This window comes from Equus quagga, chromosome 22 (assembly GCF_021613505.1).
Source record: "Equus quagga isolate Etosha38 chromosome 22, UCLA_HA_Equagga_1.0, whole genome shotgun sequence".
In the NCBI taxonomy this organism is placed as follows: Eukaryota; Metazoa; Chordata; class Mammalia; order Perissodactyla; family Equidae; genus Equus; species Equus quagga.
Window position 1 is genome coordinate 25,112,428 of NC_060288.1, and position 24,306 is coordinate 25,136,733.

Sequence of the window (24,306 nt, forward strand, 5' to 3'; positions counted from 1 at the left end):
GCCACTGAGCCCGCCTTTTGCGTTCCTGCTCGCATGTCCCAGTCAGACCCAAAGCTCCCGGCAGACACCCATCAGCTCTTCCTCCCTCTTCTACCCAGGCTATCTGAAGAGCCGGGCCCGGCCCCAGCATCCCCCTCGGCAGGAGTCTGGGTAACATCTTCATTGAGAGAAGCATAAAGAAGGCATTGGAGGGTCACAGAATCCCTTCTGGCCGGGTGGCTGTCGCTATCCTTGGTCAAGGGTTCCACTCCTGTCTCTGATGGAATCACCAAAGCCTCTCCTCGTGGGGGCCGAAGTCCTCCTCAGATTCCAGGTGTCCTTCGTGGGAAGCGACCTCCTCCGCGTCCTCGGGACCAGGGATTAGGAGAACTTGCTCAGACATCAGCCCCTCGAGAGGGAGCGTCCCTGTCTCTAAGCCCTTCTCAAGCTCTGTCCTTCTAGTCCTCCTGGGCGAGACAGGGTCTGTACAACTGGCCCCGAGAAGACTCCTCCCACCGGTCCTGCTGCCCCGCACCATCCCTTCAGCAGCAGGGTCTTCACACCCTCCTACCTCTGCGGTTGGTGCCCTCAGGAGAGAGGCACTGGCTGTTCTCTCCTGATTCACACCACTCAGAACTTCCCACTTGGGGAAAATTCCATGTCAGCTATGGAACTAAGAAGTCCCTTTCCCACTAAAAAATGACACTCATACCCTCACCCACTTGCTGTAAAAATCTTTTCAGAATCAGTGAAGAAAACATTCATATAATTAAGAAACAAATAAGACATCTTGGCAAGATTAAGACAAAACCCCTAAAATTTGTGAGGAAATAAGGAGCAGTGACAAGCGCTCATCAGCTGCAGACAGGCACAGAGTTGAGGCATTTCAATGAGTGCACCGAAAGCACATGAAAGATGTGTAGGAAGCCTACACTGCACGACTCTCATTTGAGAGCAATTTCTCTTCGCCAATGATCCCTCACAGGGAGCAGCTCTCTTCTCCCGGGCTCTGCGACCACTAGGTGGCGAGCTCAGTCACTGCTGCCGGGCGAGTTGGTGACACCGCGGACAGCGCTGGCAGGCACGTAGCTGCAGAGCTCTAGGATCACACTCAGTGGCTGAAAATTCATGTGAGCGTAGCTCTTCAGAGACCACAATTCAGTAACGACTCAGAATCTTGCCTGAGGCCACTCCTGAAACAATGGGAAACCCACGATATAAACGGAAAACAAGAAAACTTGGGGGAATTCGGCAAGCAGCTTCCTCGATGGCTGCACAGGTAGCAAGAAGAAACTGAGAGATTTGGCGTCGGTGAAGCACAACTGGTTCTGTGATGAAATCCAGTTTCCCAGGGTGAAAGCTGTTTCCCAGAAGCGTCTCCCCACCGCCAGCTTTTACAGGAGAAAACACACAGCTTGCAGAGGCACTGTCTTGCCTTCCACGACCCCCTGTTTCGTTCAACAGCACCAGTAAGCGGAGCAGAAACACATCCACGTAGTAGGAAGAAAGCGTGAAGGCTGAAGAGTAAGACAAGGTGAGAGAATGCAGGGGAGTAAAGTAAAAGCATTAACAACAAACCCTGAAGCCATATGGGGTTGTGTTTACCAGGGAAACAGAGGACCCAGAGCTCACCCGGCAGCTGGCTCGGCTCCTTGGACATGTGAAATACTGGGCCGTTTTGTGTCCAAGGAAAGCAGGCAGAAAAGCTGAAGTCACTAAAGCAGGAAAGTATAAGCCCCTCAACCTTACACAACAGCCTGATTCTGGGGATTTGCTTCTGCTTCTGGCCACGGACAAGGGAAAGGAAATCACGGCTCACTTTTTGTAATGCTGATGACTTGACTCTTCCAAATGACTCGGAAGAGTCAGCATATTGCAAACATAAAACATACACATTTCCCTTCCTGCTAACACCCAGTGTGAGGGATGGGGCCATGCAGGAAGCACAAATCAGAGGGACACGAGACCACTCACTCCCCAAATGGCCCAAACCCCACGGCCGGCTTTCACTCGATAGCTAAGTATTTTACAGCTTGTCCTCCTGCTGAGTTCAAACCCACTGTTTCTGCTGGAATGATGACAGGGATTATGTGCGTGCCTAGAGAAGTATAAAGGCCGCAGTCTAGGCACTGAGGAACAAACGGTATTTTTCATCTTACTTCATTCGTCATTTTTGAAGCTCTAGCCCTAATAAAAAAGACAAGACATCACGCCTGCAAAACTGATTCAAACAAACAAACGCACGCCTGTTTACTCCATCACAGAACAAATCTAAAGTCTGCTCATGGGCCCTTCCCAGAGTCGCATACCACAAAGCAGAAAGCTGAGATGGACGCAGCCTGGCGGACCCGTGTGATTATATGACATTTATTAAGTGCTACATAATACACAAAATATCACTGGTGTTTTCTTCATGGGCCACACGAAGCTACCCACTTCATCATATTTACTGATCACTGCCAAACTTTTATCCTAGAAATTTAAGATACGCAAACACAGACCCTGAGGACATCAAGGTCATTCCGGAAAACAACGAATGCGGCCTTCTCAGCCCACCTTTTTGCTCCTTTTGGTCTTTGTTGATGGATCCTGCCCTGGCCAGCCTTGCTCACACCTACCTTTAGGCTGAGCCTTCAGGCAGCAGCACCAGACAAAGATGTGAGCGCAGCAGGGGAAGGAAAGTAGGGCAGGCGGGGCACTGTGAACTACCAAGGATGCTATACGAAGGTCACCTGCAGAGGCCTTCCCGGCTGATCCTTCCCAGGCTCCCTGAAGCTGGGATGGTGAAGCTACGCACCATCTCCATCAACGTTTTAACTCACAGAAGTGACCTCCCCCAGATGGTTAAACTCAGGGTAGGCAAGTCCACAGGCTACAACCAACCAGGAACGTCGAGGCTTTTTCCCTCCCCCTGCCCCCATCACACTTTTCAAAGATTTTGGTATTTTGTAGACACTCAACCTTAAACATTATAGAGGACAAGGAATTAGAAGACAAGAAGCCAAGAAGTTAAAAAAAATAAAAGCAATTGGATTATGGCTGGGCATTTTAAACTTACTTCTAGGCCACTTGGAATTATACGAATGGAATTTCTGTTCCGTCATCCTGAGACAGGCACAGCCCCTGATACTCGCTGGCCTAAAGGATGGATGTGCCATGGTTCTAAAGGGTTACCTGGCCTATGGCTAAGAGAGGGGTCTGCCCGTACCAGTCAGCAAGGCCTGCACTCAGGGCTCCTATGCAGACGCGTGCATGCCAGACTGACAGACTGACCTTCCCCAGCACAATATTCCAGCTGCTCTGCTTACACAACTGGATATTCAGATTAGATAATCAATTTACGCCTTCCCACGGAAAGATCAGGAATTGCTTAAAATATTTTTCTTTACATTTCACCTACGTCAGAGGAGGGTTTCAACTGACAAACAAAAACCCAAGTGAACATTTTGTGACCTGTTAAGATCTCAAAGGGAGCAAGCTGTCTTTTCCTTGTGAAATGGAAAGCAATAAACTTTTGCATTCTTGTGAGTAATAAAACCCTGGATAGGAAGCTTCAGTTGCTGCCACAGCCCAGATAATCCTTCTTATCAGAGCTTGGCAGTTGATAGCTATTGTTATCTGACTCCGTCAAGGATGCACTTCATTCCCGGCTTTAAGTCAACATTCCTTAGTTACTCAGCATCTGTCCCAGCATTTCCACGTTCCTCACACACACAGAGGAGCGGACACTGAGGGACACGAGGAGGGTCAGAGGAAGTCCTCTGTGCTGGTTCTCAGTCCGCTGAGATGCCACTGAGATCTCCAGAGACCAGGGGAACTGGCCTCCAGGCACAGCTAAGCCACACCCACAAGGTTTCACCAGTCGTGTCCCCAGGGCAGAAACGAACCTCTGGGCCAGAGCCCGGCTGGGCGCACCCCTCACCAACAGCAGCTCCTCCTCCAGCCGCTGCCTCTCGGCTTCCAGGTGTTCCAGTTCATCCTGAGTGCGTTTCTGTGGAGTGACGAACTGAAGCTCCTTCAAAAGCTCCTCCTTCTCATTAATCAGCATCAGCTTCTCCTTCTCAACATCCAGCGCCCCAGGCCAGGCCTCACTGTCCAACTTCGACAATTCAATTTTTAAGTTGGCCATACTAAAACAGAGATAAAAGAGGCGTGCACATACTTAGATCTCCCACGAGAGGGAAAACACAAACCGGGCTGGGTGTGGGGTGCACATGCTGACTTTCCCCCGCGAGCTTCCCCGGAGAGGGCTGACCACCTGGAACGAGGCCAAGGAGGAGCAGCAGCGCCACTCTCCCATCTGGGCCTGGCTCTACACTCAGCTGTCACCTGCTTCACTTTCCCCACCTTTACGGTAAGAGGAAGCACCCCCACCTGTCTGAAAAAAGGGTGACGGTCAAAGGACAAAGAGGCCGAGACAGCACAGCGCTCTGCGAGCCACAGGCAGGTCAGCCTGATGTGTGACTGCCTGTGTGAGGGGACGGGAGAGGACGGGAGGGGACTTGGAGGGCTGCCCTTTGAAGAAAACCAAGGTGAGCAATGCCTGAAATGTTATCATTACAGATTCTGTTCCCCTGCATAACAACACTGTCCCTTAGTAACATGGCAGTCCCCAGGAGAGGCTGGGCAGCAGCTAGGGCATTAGCCAGTCAGGGAAGGAAGAGGGAGAAAGGAGAGCAGTGGCTGGGCTCACCAGGATTAAAACAGTCAGTCCATCAAGCTCCACCATGGCCCAGGACCAGGGCGCGGGGCTTGGCTTCCTCACCCCCGTTCCCCTTAAGCTGTGCATGGAGAAGTCTTGGCCTTGTCAGGGCCTGGATCGGTGTCTACACCGTTTACTGAGCTCACTGAGCCAGCACTGTGGACATTACTGCATTCGACCTGGTTCTCCTCTGCCTACAGTCATCTGGCTGCACAGAAGCAGGCAGTGCTGGTGGACCTGCAGCAGCACAGGCAGCTGAAGTGGCCCCTCTAGAGTGACAGCACGTGCTGCAGTCAGGGGGCAGGGATGGGACGAGGGGCAGAAGGCAGCAAAGGGAAAGCTCCCTGGCGTCGTAATTTCACCCGACCCCAGCTTTCACTGCATCCAGGGCTTCACACCAAACGGTAACGTTAACTCCCAATTCAGTTAGAATGTTCTCACCACTGAATGAAATAACTTGCTCTGTGGCACTGAGAGGACAATCAGAACTGTTCAAGAGGTACACGGCACGTGGCTGTTTTGACCATAAGCACAAGATCAAGGTAAGCTAAGAATACAACTGATGCTGGCACAAGGAATCCATATCCTTATAAAAAATGTCAGCTGATTCCTTTGGATCTTGTTACAGCACACACAGGAACAGGAAAAAGAGAAAGGGGGGAATTTTTTTTTCCTTTTGATGGAAGAAGTTGTAGAAGGGAGGAAAAAACATGAAGAAAAACATTATCAGGACAAAGATGGAAGTAGTTCCACATTCGTGTGCCGTAAGTTTCTTGTTTTAGTTAAAAATAAAACTGCCGTCTTAAATGGCACTGTGTATACAACGCACTTCTGATTTTCACCTGCCGTCTGCACTTATGATAGATGTAACATCAGTCGTTCTTCAGCTTTAACCACAAAACCATAAACGACTGTCTCAACGTACTGGAAAATTAATCATCAAATTGCTAAATAAGCATGATATTATTAGCTTCATTAAGCACAAAAAACAAAGGCTGGAGGAGCAAACAGGTTTCAGAGAAACAAAACCCGCCTCTTATTCAGAATTGAGCAAGAGAAAGCATCTTCAGCATATGCATAAACCCTTGAGATTTACCTGCTCATCTTTAAAACAAAACCCCAACAGTAAAAGAACAGCAGTGCAACCAAATGGGAAAGAACCCGCATGTTGGATGTGACTGAGTTAACCTAGTGAACCGGGAGCAGCAAGGTAAGGAAAGAGAGAAAGGCACCTATTACTGGTGTGACCAAGCATTAGGTAGGTGTTCAGTCTTCCTTGGAAAGGGCACACCAATTCTGAGGAACAAAATGTAAAGGTTTCCGGGAACACTGAGGAAGAGAAATACCCTGTGAGCTCCCGATGGACTGAACTGTTAGTAGCCAAAGCAAAGCAAAAGCTCAAGCTGGGGCCAGCCCAGTGGCATAGTGGTTAAGTTCACATGCTCCGCTTCAGCGGCCTGGGGTTCAAGGGTTCGGATCCTGGGCATGGATCTACAAACTGCTCATCAAGCCATGCTGTGGGAGTGTCCCACATACAAAATAGAAGAAGACTGGCACAGATGTTAGCTCAGGGACAACATTCTTCAAGAAAAAAGTGGAAGACTGGCAGCAGATGTTAGCTCAGGGCCAATCTTCTTCACCAAAAAACAAAACAAAAAAACCCCTGCACTCAAGCTGATCCAGGGGAAGTGGTGTCAAGTCCCAAAGAACCTAGGGGCATGGGGCCTGGCTCTCCAAGATTCGCTCTGAGTGACTGCTGTTCTCCTTCAGAGAACCAGACACAAATCCTGGGCTTTTGTTTACAGCAGAACCCAGGAGTTCTGGCTGCTGAAGGGCTGGCGTACTCACAGCCAGAAGGGCCACAAACAGCATCCACCAGCGGCTTCCACACCCCAGGTGACGAAACCACAAAGCAATCTCCAATCCTTATTGAGGGTAAGGCACTTGGCTGGGCACTGAGAAGCAGCCAATAAAGTATACAAAATTCTTCCTAACCTCAGGCAATTTACAATCTGCTTGGGAAAACTGATAGGCATTCAAATTAGCTGCGCAAAATGCTGTTCAGAGAGACTGAGGGACTTGCTCAAGCTCACACGGTTAATAATTCGTGGAACACAGCTTGGGGTTCTCTCAGTAAATCAAAGAACCAAGCAATATTACTAAGACGCTACACAGAGGCAAATATTGTATTTAGGCAGACCAAGCAATTACTTTGTTAAAGCCAGATAACCTCTAAGAACTTTGGCCAATTACTTCGAAATTATCATCACCACCAGTAATCACAGATATGCTTCGAGGTCTATCTGATGGTCTTCCTTATTGGTAGGAAACCGTAGCACTCTAGCAGGCGCTCAGCTGGGCTTTCCATGCTCCTGAGGAGGAGCAGGATAAACTTCTCCGGCCCCCACAGGAGGAGAATAGTTTTTTCCTCAGTGTCTTCTTAAATGATATAAGGAAAATAATGAAATCAAGTGTATTGGTATGACCTTCTCTCTCAAGATAAGCAAAGTGTCCTATATTATGAAAACAAGTCGAGTCTGCCTACCAGACAGGGTAGTGAAGCCTCCTACGCTTTACCCAAGCCGAGCCACAGGTAAGAAGACAGCACAGCGTTTACCAGGAGTCCATGAGGCAAAGGAGAGAAGTAAGACTCCCTCTGCCTTCTCCCTGTAGTAAGTCACTGGCACAGACACCCCAGCATCCTCCAGGACATTAGCAGGCGGTCTTCCCTCCAAAGCGAAGGAACACGCTTAAAGCTATTTACCTTAGAGCTGCTCAACTGCTGTCAAGTCCTGTACCTGAGCCACTGCATCGTTTCTACCTGAGAAACCAACCTTCTCACTTTTGGTTGAAAGTCTTGTAGAAGCTCAAAGCTTCTTTCTTTCAGAAGAGAAGCGGACAATTTCATTGCCACACTTCTCATTAATTTTCCTTGTTCTTCAGCTTTGAGGGGAGGGGGAAAGGAAGAGACAGGGAGCAGAGAGGAGACTCTGAAAACCTTACATTCTAAAAAACAGAAGGGTAGCCTTGGTGAGAACTCGTGGGGAGCGCCCAGCAGATGTCACTCTAGGAGCAAAGATTAATTCTGGAAAAGAAAATCCTGTGTAAGCCCGCCGACCACTGGACAAACCACACCCCTGTTGTTACCTTCTTTTGGCTTCTTCATACTGTAGGCTCAGCCTGACCTTTTCAGCTAAATTTGATCTGCTTCTCATTCCGACCTAGTAAAAAACAAAAGGGAAAAAGTCAATTAACTCTGCTAATGAATGAAGGTAAACTGCTTTTGTTTCTCGAAAGTACAAGTAATTGAAAAGCTGAAGAAGATGGTACTGAAATTGGGAACACCAGTCGAAACAGGCACTTACTTTCCAGTCTCAGTAGGGGCAACGCATTTCTTCTTAATTCAAGCTTGTCTGCTTTTCAAAGACTTTAACACCATTTTCTCCACACATTAAATTCAAGATAAAAAATATCAGGTAAACGTTTCTGGTTTCTAAGAGTTTATGAGGGGTGTACAGGTCAATAAAATTTATGAACTGGAACTAATTTCCTTGTCTCTATGAGCCAAAGTTTCCATCATTTAGCTTTCAAATGCATAAAATATAAACTAAATAACTTCAAGAAATAATTTTTCAAATAGGTAAGACCTACTGTTGATCTCTACCTGTTTTAACTTTCAAGGCACAGAATTCAAGAAGCATAGGAGAATATGAAAAAAAACTGGGAACTTACTGGAAAGTAAATAGCTGCTAATGGTCCCAAAACGGGAGAATGTAAAATAGTTAATAATATTTAAGCCACATTAAATACTTTTGAATGCCAGGTATAAACCATACATTAAACATTTTAATAAACAACTTCAGATTTACAAAAACAAGTTTTTTTGTTAGTTTTTAAAGACATATTTTTATGTTTCTGTTTAGCCTTAATGTTTATAGGAAAGGACCTAAATTTCCATGACTCTAAACTTTATGGGAAAAACTTAAATTCTCACGTGTCTCTAGCCTCTCAATAGTGTTTCTGAATAAATACAGCATGAGAATATTTGAACAAAGGTATTCCTATGGACAAATCTTGATATGCTTGGCACCTAGCCAGAAAAGATAAGGCTATGATTTTTAAAACCAATCGTATAAGCATGAAATACTGAATGTACACTGCAGGGATTCAAAGCACCTATCCACCTCCTGTTCCATTTGCCATCCATATTGTAATCGAGGCCCATCAAGGACGGCGCTGGGGCCAGCCCTTCCACATGGATAACTTACATCTCCCGAAATGCTTGTTTGTGACCCGGCATCAAGGGTCTGTCTGGAAAGAGATAAATGAGAGTTCACAGGACTGGATCTCAGGTCGGGCTCAGATCTGCCAATGCTCTGATCCAAATGAAACCGCTCCTGCAGCTTAGCAAGACTCTGTTCAGGAAATACAAAGGGCTTCAGAAGGCTGAACGTGTAAGAGGGCAAAACTTCCCCACCGGGGAAAATTAAATGGAAAGAGCTAATCTCAATGGAAAAAACAATTATTTTAGTAGGTCCTTATCACTTTAAATTATTGAAAAAACAAGAGTAGAATATAATTTTGCACATACACACGACTTTTGGAAGTATGTGAGATCATACTAAACAGGGCATCTTACCTTTCCCAAGACAGCCTGGGAATTATTCAGTCTGTGAATAAGGGTATCTTCACATTTAATACATGTAATTCTTATTTTTAAAATTCCATTGAAAATAAGTCTCTATTTGAAAAAGAACTACTCATTTTATGCAGTAGAAATTATGGAAACACGGAACACCTATAGTGCAATCTCCTTTTGGTTATGGCAAGAAAACTTCCTACTTAGAAGACTTCTACAATTATGCCACTGTACATCTGGATGGGACCCAAGAGATTCTTGGCTCACAACAATGTTAGAGATTAGGAAACCGAAGCCCAGAAGTTGCAGTCCCAGCAGTGAGTCCGAGCCCGTCTGTCCGTCGACTGCATGGCGCTGCCTCTAGCGATCCGTGTGGTTTGTAAAGTGAATAATCAAGAGTGAGTGTGCCCACTGTCTGCACCCAACTCTAACAGACTGAATTTACTTTAGAGGGAGGATGTGAGCAGGCACATTCAAAAGGAAAAGAACTCATCTAAATTGCTACCCAAAAACCTCCTAAAAAAACACTAATAAAAATGGTAAGAAACTTACTATTATCAACTTTAAGAAGAGTCAGGATTTAATTCTGATGTTTACAATTCTCATGATAAGGAAGTAGAAATATCAAGAGATCTGATATTTGGTTTTTTACCTAACCTTCTTTATTTTCTTTCAAAGGGATATTGATACAAAAATGTATATACAAGAGGGATAAAACTTAAATGGCCACATTAAATAATATATTACAGAAAAGAAAACCATCAGTGATCTTAGGCAAGTATTTGCTACTTTTTCATCTGTGTAATGAAAAGATTAGTATTTTTCAAACCTATCTGTGATGACAATGCACTCAATCAATTTAGCAGGTCAGGACTAGTATGTTCTTTAATGAAATAGAAGAGACTATAAAATGAAATCAGAGTGCGTTACTAGTATTAAGAGCAGGCATATTTCTGTGAAATTTGTTTTGTGCGTTTGTGTGTGTGTATGTATCTACAGGTAAAGACATTTGTGTTTTACTGGGTTTTGATGTAAAATATACTTCTTACTGTGGGTCATGGTCAGAGGTTTGAAAGTCAAGAAGATATCTAATGTCTCTCTCAGCTCTATTGTTCATTTCTGTATCTAATAATTATTTTATATGCTTTTGTAATTGAAAAGGAACCTAATCTTTTAATTTAATCTGGCCTTTGTATAAATCTAAAATTTATAGGAAAAATCAAAGATGATCTAAAATTGGTGAATTATGAAGTTCCAATATAAATTTGTTCAAGTTCTATTAACTTTTTTCAAAGGAACTATTATGCACCTTTCAGGAATTACTGATTTAATCAGCAAGATCATCGTGGAACAAAATCAAAATATATCCAAGTTTTGTATATGTTAAAACCACACACAGTCATGTGCCACATGACGACGTTTCAGTCAAGAAGGGACCACGTATCCGACGGTGGTCCCATAAGATTAGTACCACATAGCCTAGGTGTGGAGTAGGCTGTGCCACTGAGGTTTCTGTAAGGGCACCCTGTGCTGTTCGCACAGGGACGAAATCACCTAACGACGCCATTAAGTGACATACGACTGTATTCTGGAGCAAGAATGCCTGGGTTTGAACCCAGTCCTGCCACTTACCAGCTGTGTGACTTTAAGTTATTTAACTTTTCTGTATTGCAATTTCCTTGTCTGTAGGTTGAGGATAATAACAGTGCCTATCTTTAGGGTTCTTGGGAGAATTAAATAACTATTCCGATGCAAGGCAGGCAGAAGACTGCCTGGCAGTCGGTACTTATAAATATTTGCTATTATTACTGTTATCTTTTCAATTTGATCTCTTCTTACAAGTTATTTAAAAATTCCTCCAATGCAAAATTATATGGGTTCAGGAATATTTACCTATATTCAACTAGCATTTTGAAAACTGACATGAAATAGCTGAATATTGCACTTAAATGTAGAGGTTCTATTAAGAACGCAAACACCACTACTGGCTCTAACATTTTCCCAAAGACAGACTAAAACCTTACTCGGCTAAGTAAAGAACTTCAAATATCTGAAATACAAAGAATTCTCAGCACTTGTGATAATTATGGGCTGGAGGGAAGAGAGGAGGAGGAAGAGATACACTCTTGAAAAACTGACTGTATCCGCTAAATATAGATATTCAAAATGCAGAATACTGATCACTGAATGGTTGTTTTTTTCTGCACACAAGGCTGCGTCACTGGGAGCTAAGCCCCGTAAGCTGAGGACTGCACAGGTGTAATGAGGGGATCCACTGCCATTAGCAGCTTTCCTCAGGTGACTATACAGATAGCCCCTTGCTGGGTCAACACTCCCCACCCAACCCCTAGCTAGCACCTCCGATCACCTGGGGTGGGGAAAAGCTTTTCTAAGCTCCTCACATACCCTCCCCACACTCCTCAAGGCATATCCTCTACTTACTGGTGACAGGTGACATACCCTTTATGTACCCGGGGCTGAGGACCACTGGTTTTGATAACCCTGCTGATCTGGCTTCCACATGAAGTTTTCAGTGAGTTGCAGGGTGCGCCAGGATGCTAATCTCCTTATATGGGCTCTGGGATCCACCACCCTGTGTCTTAAAGGCCATCTAAAGCCTGCCTTCAAATAAACATATCAGAACCCTGGAACCAATCTGTTTTCCTCCATTGCAGCCAACTGCCTTAGTGCCTGTAACAGTTTCCTACGGGACCAAGTTCTCTATGAATTAGGCGGGTGTGACAAAGGGCCATCCAGACTCTGGTGGAGAACTTCGGCCTCAAGGAGAGTTTCCAGGGCCCCAGAAGGTAGCTGTCTGACTTAACAAAATGCTCCATAACATACGTGCATCAGATCTTGTTTCTCTTTCTCTCCGGAGCTGATGGCCTTTCTGATAGATTTCAGCTCAGTTAGAATGGCTTTGGCTTCACTGAGCTCATAGCCGCTCTGGCCTCCAGACATTTTTTTATCAATTCTGTTAAAAGAAAAAAAAAGAAAAAGAAGAAAAGAAAAGAAATTAAAGAACGATAGTACAAGTTAAAAAAACAAACCAGCAGGAATTGGTTTCTGGGCTGTCTTAGTCCTGATTGTTTTATTACTTGACTCACATGCCAGTATCATCCCTTCAAGCCGTTTCTCCTCCTTTCTCTTCTAATCACTTCTAGCTATGACTTTTCCCATCCCCCACCTCACATCCAGTCTGTTTCTAACCATTTTCAGGCTCAGCCTTTTGTCTTCAGTCTGCCTGGGTGATCCCACTGAACTCAAACCTCATCACATGCTGATCCTGAGCTCCACCCTGAGAAAGGTTAAGGACGCAGGGAGACGATTTAGCAGAAGGACAGAAATGCCAATCAACCAGACAACCACAGAACTACAGGACTCATCCATGCCGCCGAAGTTTACATGCCACGATGTCTGTGCAAACCCAGCACAGGGCCCAGGGCTTGGTAGGCCTTTCATAAATGGTAGTGATTATTACTTATACTAATGCATATCCTACAATATTGGACTGTGTGGTTAGTTTCTTATTTCTTTTTAAATATATGGAAAGTATTTATTCTATTTTTATGACAGTTGTGAGTCAAGATAAAATTGCTTGCCTTGCTGAATGAGTCCAAATCTAGGAACAAGGCAGACGGACAGATATGTTCATTTGTCTACCAACATTGAATAAAGAGCTTCTCTATGAGCTAATTTATTTCCTCTGCAGATCTGCTCACCAAATGTCCTTACAGTTCACATGGTCACCCTATGTCAGAGGATCTCATGTAACCAAATTCTTTGTGTTTGAAGGGCCTAACCAAATTACCTAATTCTTTCTAAAAAATAGTTCAACAATTTCTTCACATCCCTCTGCTGGTTCTTCCTAGCCACCTATGCCCAAGGTTCCTTACGAACGACTGGGGCTTCACTGGAGGAACACATGACTCAGCCTCTGCCCGCCAGCCCACAACTCTCACTCTCAGACAGATTCTTGGTCTCATCCACAGACAAATACACATTCTTGGACAGATTCTTGGTCTAATCCACAGACTCTCTAGAGAAATGGCACCTATTAAATCACAGAAAACTGGCTCTGAGCTCATTTGGTTTAAAACATTTAATAATTTATATTTATTCTAATGTGAAGGGTATAATCTGAAAAAAAGACCAAAACAATGCCGTCTTTTTCACTCTTCCAAGCAAAATTTACTCAAACAAGTGCAGTTTGTAGATAACATATTACCCCAAGCACTATTTTACTAAATATTTTATGCTGCTGAACAAGCAATTAAAGCCTTAAAGAATCTAAAAAATAAATTTCATCATAAGGTCATTCGATAATAAAGTACGACGAATGGAGTCACTGAATTAAACACACACACACCAAGTGTTCAGGGTGGGAAGGGACCCTGGAGATCTACGAGTCACACTTCCTCCAAATGAAGAAACCGAGGCCAATTCAGGGGCTAAATTTGCAGAAACACTCTGCTTGTAGGGCGACTAGCCTCATAGGCCTGGGCTTGGGGCTCTTACGACTATTAGATTTATAATATTTGATAAGAACACTGGAAGTACTTTGAATATGGGTTAATTCCATTTATTTGGGAAGGCATTTGTCAGTGAAATTGTTGGCCCCCTGAAGTATTATATCTACCAACTTAGTTGAGGCAAAAGGCTTATTTTAATTAAAAAAAATAAATTGGTGAGATTTTATGAAATAGCTAGTAATATAGGCATCTCAAACTCTGTCAAAATAAATCGCTGGAGCCCAAGTAATTTCTTCCTATTTGTGTAAAACCTGCAGAATTTAACAGTAAAACAAATGTTTAATTCAGAAATCAACCATAACATTTGAAAATAAAAGCAGGATTACTTCAGGCTGCTAATTTAAACTGCAGAGAGCTTTAAAAATAGACAAAAACTTCTTGGCTATCCACTGCTCAATCACAAGTTAAAAACGACAAGAATGAGCCATCCCAGCGCAGCGTGCGCCACGGAACCCTTTTTGGCCTTTTTTCCCTTTCTTTTGCCTCCTGTCAACCTCTCTACTTTTAAATGTTGCTTTTTTCCTTTTCCTCCGAGTTTCTCCTTTTTCTCCTCCACTTTTCATCTCCCAACTTTTCTCTCATTTGACCCTGACAATAAAATAAAATATTAGCATTACGTGCTGATTTTTAAAGCAAAGTACTGAGCTTTCTGTTCTTAATTTCAGAAATGCCACTTATATTTTTCCCTACAAATTTTTTAAAAAGTTTTGGTTTGTGCCCTATAATTAATTTTTCCCATATCTTAGCCTCTTCTGAAAGAGAAGAGATTATCATTTGCATGCTTTCCCTGGAAAATATGTGCCCCTAGAGCCAAACTTTCACAGACTCTGCATATACTTTTGGCTTGCTGGGTGTTTCATCACCTCCCATTTTCCAATTTTGAGTGAACACTGGAGGTGGCAAAGTAGAAATATGCTCCTTCCTGGTATCCATCTACACATAAGCAACACTCTCGCTTAGGCCAAAGTCAAATTTGGGAACCAGAGACTGAAATGAATAACATAGAGCATAAAACTACATTCATTCATCCAGCATAAACTATTACACCAGGTAAAATGAAGCCTGACTTTAAATTACATTATAATTCCAGATTCAACAAAAATATTCCATTCTATTGTGAATACGTGAAAAGTTGCAAAAGCCTGCAGTGGGATTCTATTTAAATCTTTTCCTGAAATATATTTCCTGTCATAACCCTAAGTAAACGTCCCTTTATAGTATCAGGAATGTGGTTTCTTGAAAAGTATGGTCTCGGGGTTCAATCAATCATTATTCAAGGTTCTACTAGTATGGTGGTTAACATCTGAATGCAAACAGCTTTATTTTGTCTATAGTTAACATCAACAAGAGATGTCTCTGATGTTAGATATCATATCCTCCTGCTCTTGGTTCAAGGGATTAGAATCATTGTAAGAGAAGGCCTAAATTTCCACAACAAATGTCCATTGTTTTCTTGTGGAATGTTATTGACAGATTCTTAAACATGCCTTAGATTCCTATAAAAACTGCTTGCAAGCAAACTGCTTTGAAACAATACAGCATTGTTACATCAATATAACAAAAACAGCAAGTTTGGCTAACCTTTAATCTCGGGTGGTGACATGAGTTATAATTTCACGTGCCTTAAAAATGTTTAACGTATGGCTAAACATTTTGTGGCGCTCTTCAGAGTTTGTTTTCTCCCTCCACTCCTACCAGAAAGCCCTCCTTTATGTTGATATACAATTACTAAATAACACATTTAGGTCATCCCAGGTCTGCCCAGTTTTTAGGCAAGCTCTGCAACCAGATGAACTTCTTAGAACACAGCTGTACTCAAGAACCACCTGGAGATCTCATAAAATCTACCTGGGGTGGAGACCAGAAACAGGTATTTTTTAAAGAGCTCCTCAGAGTATTCTAATAAGCAGTTGAGAACCACCAGGGCGGGAGGAGCATCTGACAGAATATCATGGTCAGGATTACATGAGGGGAATAGGCAAAAAGGAAGAGTGAGTCACAAAACCAAACATCTGAAACCAAAGTCACGTGACTGGTGGTCAGGCATCCTGGCTGGGTATCCCGAGATGGAGCTCATCATCCAACACGCAGAACCATCAGCTCATGTTTGCCTGGCCAGAGAACATACAGGATCTGTAAATGGGGAAACGCCCTGCTGCCTTGGCTTGCTGCTGAGGGAGAGGCAGGGAAGAGCAGGAACCTGCCTGGACATGAAACCCATCAGGGAGATCCCCATAAAGACTGCACACAACGGGTGGCACTGAGCCCTGCATCATGGAGAAGGAAGGTACAAAGCAGCTGCGTGCCTTTCAAGGGATAACGCCTTTGATCCTCTCTGTGGTCATGTGGCTGTGAAACCATCGGCTGCTTCTCTTGCATCAGAGACCCTGTGTTGGGAATTGTGAGAGCTAGAAAGTCTCAGTGTGCCTGTCAGGGCTTACTTAGGCCGGGCATCATCAGCAGTGACAGCAGCGGCTTCTGGGGGCTGGCAATGCAGCAGGGATTTCCAGGCCCCGCTCCCCTCTGCCATCTACATTTCCATGTCACCTGGCCCAGCCCAGAGCTATGCCAATGGCCCATCAGACTTCAGTACATAACTGGAAAGGGCAGGAGGCAACCCGGCAAATGAGGAACTCACCCAGCTCCTCTGCGCACGATCCTGACTTGCTCCCGAGCTCAGCCACGGTCCAGGCACGCCTGGGGCTGACGGAGGGCAGAGAGATGCCTCCACCAGGGCCCAGGGCAGTGGAGCTCAGAGTCTGGCCCCAGAGCAGAACGCGGAGCGCGCTCCCTGCACCTACTGCCTTGGCTGCACGCCCCCATCTCAGACAGGCTGCCGGCGCCCAGGAGACAAGTCAAGTTTCTCACTTTAGCTTCTTTGGATCTCTAATGATTACTAAAAACTTCAGACGTTTTCAAAGTGTATAGATTTTCCCAAGTTTCTTGTTTGTCAGTTGACTGCTTTTTTGTTTTTTGGTGCAGAGCTTTGAGCTTTTTACTTTATGTTTCTTTGAGAAATCTCTTATGTAAAGTACTTTTATTTCCTTCGTCTTAGTTAGGGGGCTTTGAATTATTCTAAAGTCAATTTTAGGATTTTTATACTCACTGTTGCAATGTTTCAAAGCCTTGTTCTTTATAGAGCAATTCTTGCTTCATCTGTGAGAGCTCTCTCTTCAGCTTTTTAACCTTTTGTGAGAAATCAATGTAAATATGAATGTTTGTAAATAATTAGCAACACTGCTTTAAAAGATAATCCATTAGTAAACTATTAAACACATAATCAGTCATTAGTTTAACATTCACTCTACTAGTTTCTCCTTGACAGAAACTCTATGGAAGGTAGATTAATTATTTTTACATTACCAATAATGTACATTATCACTAATATTTACCTTCATCATCTTATTTAGCAATATTCCTCTGAGCTGGACATGACAATTGTCTCCATTTTGTGATAAACAGCCAGTAAGGAGAGAGTCAGAACTTCAAACCAAGGTGGCTCTGACTCTGTCCTCACCCTTCCTTCACTCTGCTCCAGGACCACTGGCCACCCCGTTTCTCAAACATGCCAGGCAGGAGCTGCCTCAGTGCTTCCGCACGTGCTGTTCCCTCTGCCTGGCAGGCTTTCCTTCAGATACTCAATAGTTGACTCCTACTCACTCAGGTCTTGGCTCACGCACTGCCTTTTCAAAGAAGACCACTGTAACTGCCCTCTTCCTGCCATCTCTCTATGTAGTTTACAGTACTTCTCAAGAGCGGAAGTCCTCTCTGTACCTGTTTCCTGTCTGTCCCCCAGGAGAAAGTAAGCCACGTCCCACCAGCGGTGCCCTGAACTTCTAGAACAGTACCAGGCAAACAGTAGGTGATGAATAAATATTTGTTGTCAAACTGATAAAAAATATTTTTTTCCTGTTGCCAAGTACATTCTTTGGTAATAACAACACTAAAATCTGATAGATCAGAAAAACAGCAGAAGCCTGGTTTAGTCACAAACAAAAGGTCTTCACATGTATCAGAAAGTTACTTCCATATATTAAGTGTTAAGCACATTCTGTTACACCGTATTTCAATGTGCTTTTGAACTTTTATTTCCTATTTATTCTACCAATTCCTCAAATATTTACTGACTCTCCACCATGTGTCAGGTCCTGGGTCTGAAGTGTGAACAAAACAGACACGATCTTTGCCCTTATAGGGTCTTATAGAACAACAGAATAGGTCTTACAGGTTCTCAATAGAACAATGGGGGAGCCATATATTGAGCAAATGATCATCAGATAAAATAAATCTTACCAATTACCACAAGTGATACAAAGGAAAAGTTCAGGATACTTCAAGATATAAAAGGGGAACAGGATCTAATTTAGTCTGAGGGGTTGGGTAAAGCCTTGCTAAGAAAATGATGTTTAAGCTGAGAGGGTTAGTGGGGCTTCACTTGGTAGAACGGGGTCCTCCAAAGGCCGAATTTGCCCAGGGATCTCAGCAACGTGGCAGCGTAAGTGCTCCCTTCATCTCTCCCGCTGTTGAATTACAACAAAATGGACATTCACTGATCAGTGGAGGATACTCACACTGCACATCAGGATGCCTGAGAGACCTGTGCAGCGATACATCTGAAGGTGGAAGGACTACCCCCAGGGAGGTGGTGGAGATAGGGAGCAGCCCAGGCTTGGACCCAGTGGGGAGATCCTGCCCACAAAGCACAACAGCTGGTGCGATCCAGGAGGAGACAGCAGCGGATCTGCGCACCTGGGTTAGTTGTCAATCACATATCTGACAAGGGATTAACTTCCAAAATATATAAAGAACTCATGCAACTCAACAACAAAAACACAAAGAGTCTGATCAAAAAATGGGCAGGGGATATGAACAGATGTTTTTCCAAGGAAGATATACAGATGGCCAAAAGGCATATGAAAAAATGTTCAACATCATTAATCATTAGGGAAATGCAAATCAAAACTACAATGAGCTTTCACCTTACAACTGTTAGAATGGCTATAACTACCAAGACAAAAACAACATATGTTGGAGAGGATGTGGAGAAAATGGAACCCTTATGCACTGCTGGTGGGAATACAAACGGTGCAGCCACTATGGAAAACCATATGGAGATTTCTCAAAAAATTAAAAATAGAAACACCATATGACCCAGCTATCCCACTGTTGGGTATTCATCCAAAGAACTTGAAATCACCAATTCAAAGAGACTTATGCACCCCTATGTTCACTGCAGCATTATTCACAATAGCCAAGATGTGGAAGCAACCCAAGTGCCCATCAACTGATGAATGGATAAAGAAGATGTGGTGTGTGTGTGTGTGTATATATATATATATACACACACACACACACACACACAATGGAATACTACTCGGCCATAAAAAAAGACAAAATTATGTATTATGTTAAGCAAAATAAGCCAGACAGAGAAAGACAAACACTGTATGATTTCACTCATATGTGGAAGATAAACAAACACATGGACAAAGAGAACAGATTAGTGGTTACCAGAGGGGAAGGGGGTTTGGGAGTGGGTATAAGGGGTAAAGAGGCAGATATATATGGCAGCTGACAAACAATAATGTACAACTGGAATTTCACAATCTTATAAAATATTATAACCTCAATAAAATAAAATAATTTTTTAAAAAGGCAGAGCTTGCAGACAAACCCTAAACTGTGGGAGGGGAAAACTCAGCAAATCTCTGGATTTAAGAATGCTAGCATTGCTGGATTACAGAGGTGGTGTGCGGCATGAGAAGGGATTGGAAAAGAAGGCCTGATTACATAGTCTTGAAGCCATGCTGAGGATTTCTAAAACCTATCCTACGAACAATGAGAATCAAGGAGGGATTTGAAAGCATGCTCTGCTTTATGATTTTAAAACATCACTGTGATGACTCTGTGGTCATTAGACCAGAGGGGCCAAAAGGGGCCATTCCACCAGCACTGTGGGTACGGGTGCAGGCAGCACTATGGAGAGTAGAGCCCAGAGGAAGAATGTATTTTGGGGCAGAATCAACAGGACTTGGTGACGGACTCAAAGTGGAGAGTGAAGGAGAAGATGTGCCTAAGATCACCTCCAGGATTTTGGCTTGCCAGTAGGGTGCATGAAGGTGCTTTCCTAAAGAGTGGGACAAGATTTGGGGGAAAGACCAGGGTTTTCTTTCAGATATTTATTTTTCTGATACCCACGAGACTTCAAATGCAATTGGAATACGTGGCCTTGATGTTCAGAAGTGGTGCCTGGACTAGAGACATAAACGGAGTCACTGACATAAAGACGATATTTTAAATGCATAAGAATAAATGAGATCACCTGGAGAGAAGACTGAAAAGAGAAGAGAGTGAGGAACACAGCCTGGGCATCTTCATCATTCAGAAGTCTACTAGAGGAAAACACAAAACACGCCACGAAGTAGTGGTAAGAGTAACTGGAGGAAAAAAAAAAGAGCATCACGGAATAAAAGAGAGAGAAAGCCAAGAGGGAGACTGGGTACTACGAGGAATAAAATGACACGGACAGGAGCTGAGTAATACCCATGTTAACACCCATACTTAAGGGCACAATTTGGATATAGTAGATATTCAATAATTTATCTGTTAAGTTTATCTGAATGTTTCACAGTCTGTATCCTAAGGCACTTATATTTTATTAGGGAAAAGGAAATACAAATAATTGTGTTGCAAGGCCTGATTTATAACTACTAACAGAGGTATAAACAATGCTTTTGGAATTCAAAAGAGGAAAGGATTCCTTACGGCTTGGGGATGAGGGCTGACCTCATGGAGGAGGAGATATCTGAACTGGATTTTGAAGGTGCTTTAATATTCATGAGGAGCAATGAGCTCATTCACACTGTGTCATAAAGACATTTCACCTTTAGCATTAGACCGTTATCGCGTCGAGAGAGCCATCAGCAATCAAGAGCTCACTCGGCATGTACTTCTACTTCTGGCCGCACCCTCAAGAGCTTTTTACCAAAAAGACTGTAACATTTTTATTTAAAAAAAAAACAGTTAATCCAAAAATCAATAGCAACTCAAATAGCTGGGCCGAAACCTGTCTTTACTTTTGGAAACACAGTTGATAAAAACAATGGTGATATTGGGGCTGACCCGGTGGCGCAGTGGTTAAATTCCTGCACTCTGCTTTGGCGGCCCAGGGTTTGCCGGTTTGGATCCCGGGTGCAGACCTAGCACCACTCATCAAGCCATGCTGTGGCGGCATCCCACATATAACATAGAGGAAGATGGGCATGGATGTTAGCTCAGGGCCTGTCTTTCTCAACAAAAAGAGGAGGATTGGTGGCAGACGTTAGCTCAGGGCTAATTTTCCTCAAAACAAACAAACAAACAATGGTAATATTGAGCCCACTGAGAACAACCGAATTTAAACAATCAGTATATTTCATTGACAGAAAATAGCCTTCTACTTAAAGTTATTTGGACTGTGATGACACACTAATTTAATTTTTCCAAAAATTATCATTTAAAATCTAAGTTAACTTTTGGCAACTCAGATGCTCCTCTGTTTAAGTGATGGGAGTGAGAGTTTACTGTATGTTTGCTGACAATGATGGAGGAAGCTAATCCGTGCTTTCTTTTCCTCCACATTATTTACTTTACCTAAAGTTGGCTCTAAGCTCCTGTTCTTATTTTGGGAAGTCTGCTTAGTGGATGACCTGAATGAGTCTCAGCTCCTGAATATCAATGTTGCATTTTATTTTGTTAACTATGAAAAAGTGTGATTCTACTCCACTGACAAGTGAAAACACATTATTTCCAACCAGACATTACTTCCAATTGCTCTTAGTTTTAAGAGTAAGGTCTTAATTCGTTCAACCACCTTTCTTCTCGGAGAACCATTTGACAAGATTAGCTACTAAAGGATCACTGTTTCTATTCTTCCATTCTCCAACCTAGCCTCAAACGTAGGACACGGGATGTAAAAACAAGTGTCCTTGGACCACAGCTAAACGATGAGCTAATGCTCACCTGCAAATTTAGCACAATGTGGACTCTGCTAGGAGCAATGATGAGAGCTAAAATTCACGAGCACTGTATGTATTCCAGGCATTGTGCTAAATATAAATACCTGTTTTCAATCCTTATAACTACTCTATTAGGTAGAGACAGTTTTAATTCTTATTTTGTAGCTGAGGAATCTCAGATCTAAAGAGAATAAGTAATCTGCTGAAGGTTACACCACTACTAAGCAGCAGAAAGCAGTCTAGAACCCAGGAGAATTTTTTTTAACTACAATTATAAAAGTTTTGGCTATTAATGGCATGACAGTACATGTAAGATCAAAGACAAACTAGAATTGTAGCACAATAACCTAAATAAAATCTATGGCTGTTATTCTTCCTTAGAAACTTCATTATTCCTGCATCCCATCCCCAACTGAAGATATGAACAGCCCAGACGCCCTAGAGCCTGGCTACTTTCTGCAGCTGTAGCCAACCATCTGATTTTACAGACCTATTTCTGTGGAATCAAATCTCACAACCCAGAGCACCAAATTGGAGGCAAGAGACCCAGGACTTTTGCACATTTCTTGCTTTCTAAACTGACTACACTAAAGCCACTGACATTTTCAATTGATTTTAAAGTCATTTCTGAAAACCAGGAAGATACTGTGATTAAATGTGATAAGTATGACTGGAAATCACAGAGCCTCCGACCATCTCTCACAATCCTAGTGTGTAATAAGCTTTATTTTAAAAGGGGGAGAAGGAAGGTGACAATGAAGGAAAAGTAAATTCCAGAACCTGTGGACCTTGGGAGGATCACAAGACAGGCAGGTTTCGTAAGTGTGCCCTGAAAGTGAAGCCAGCGACGTTAAAGCTGTAATGAGTGAAATGGCATTTTGCTAATGGCCACCTTCCCTTTGCACCATTTTTTCCATTGTCTGGCCGGGAGCCCCTTAAGCAAGCCAACAAAGGGCAACTGTCACCTTGCTCCTTCTGGAAATCTTTCTCTTCACTACCGCCTCCACCTCACTGAAATCCTCACCACCCTCCTCCTCTCTAAAGTCATCTTTAAAGAAAATGAGAAATCAGCTCCAGAAAGTCAAAGAATTAATAACGAAAACATTTTTGATTTTACTAAAGAATAGAGGAAAACAGAATCCCAGATGCCATTAGAGCCATGTGTGATGTCTAATAAATGGATTCAGTTATCAGAAACAAGATATTGAATACAATATTGTGTTTAAAAACCCAAAGTTTTGTTTAACAACAATATAAAGGGAATAACAAAACAAAAGCCACTGAGAAAAATTATATGAGACATTTATGAAAGACACTATCTTAAGATACAAATAATAGATACAAATATGGAAGGTCAATGCTACATCTCCACAAGAAGTTAAAATAAACCAATAAGTTGCCACACGACCCAGCAATTCCACTCCTTGGCATTCACCCAAGAAATATGAAAGTTTATGTCCACACTAACATTTGCGCAGGAATGTTCATCATGACACTGTTCAAAATGGCCAAAAAGGGAAAACAACTCAAACATCCACCAACTGGTGAATGGGTAAATGAAATGTACTCTATCTGTACGATGGAATATTATTCAGCAATAAAAAGGAATGAAATGACACATGCTACACATGGATAAATCTTGAAAGCATCATGTGAAGTGAAAGAAGCCAGACACAAAAGATCACATATTGTATGATTCCATTTATACAAATATCCAGAACAGGCAAATCAGAGAGACAGAAAATAAACTGGTGGTTGCTTGGGGCTTGAGGGTGGAGGAGAAGAGTGTGGGAAATGGGCAGTGACTGCTAATGGGTACGGGGCTTCTTTTAGGGGAGACAGAAAGGTTCTAAAATTAGATTGTGATGACAGGTATACAACTAAATATAATAAATTACAACTGAATATACTAAAACCCATTGTACTGTACATTTTAAATAGGTGAATTGTACGGTATGTGAATTATTTCTCAATAAAGCTGTTAGATTTAAAAAAACGCAAACCAACAAATGGAAAACAGAAAAGGTAGAACATCACCCACACACAAAACCAAATCATCTCCTAACAAAGACAAAACTGAAAACCAGGGTATCTCTATATGCCAATTAAACTGATAAAAAATAAACACACATCACAGAAACTTGGTCACGGCGTCCTATTTCAGATTAACACCCGAAGTCTTCACGGCGGTCACGAGGCCTACAAGCTACATCTCCCTTTCATCGCCGAAGTTAACTCTCTCACCTTCCCTCCCTCTAACGTGGCCGCATTTGAGTTCTCATTGTTCCTTGAAGATTCCAGACCTTCTCCAGCATCAGGACCTTTACCAACTCCTCCCCATCTAGGTGACTTCTTCACCATCTCTGTTGAGCCTTTGCTCACTGTCGCCTTGTCAACGAGACCTACTCTGAAGACCCCATTCAAACTGCAGCGAGACCTACTCTGAAGACCCCATTC

The 24,306-nt window shown here is 43.0% G+C and overlaps 1 protein-coding gene across 1 annotated transcript in view; it reads right to left on the reverse strand.

Moving 5' to 3' along the window:
* Positions 1–24,306, reverse strand: part of WWC2 (WW and C2 domain containing 2) — a 210,323-nt gene that overhangs the window by 54,058 nt on the left and 131,959 nt on the right. Inside the window, exons 5-9 of the mRNA XM_046648501.1 lie at positions 16,959–17,038; positions 12,165–12,294; positions 8,950–9,096; positions 7,829–7,902; positions 3,867–4,109 (exon numbers count right to left, since the gene is read on the reverse strand). Of these exons, the coding sequence (XP_046504457.1) occupies positions 3,867–4,109; positions 7,829–7,902; positions 8,950–9,096; positions 12,165–12,294; positions 16,959–17,038 (674 nt within the window). The remainder of the gene's footprint in view (positions 1–3,866; positions 4,110–7,828; positions 7,903–8,949; positions 9,097–12,164; positions 12,295–16,958; positions 17,039–24,306) is intronic.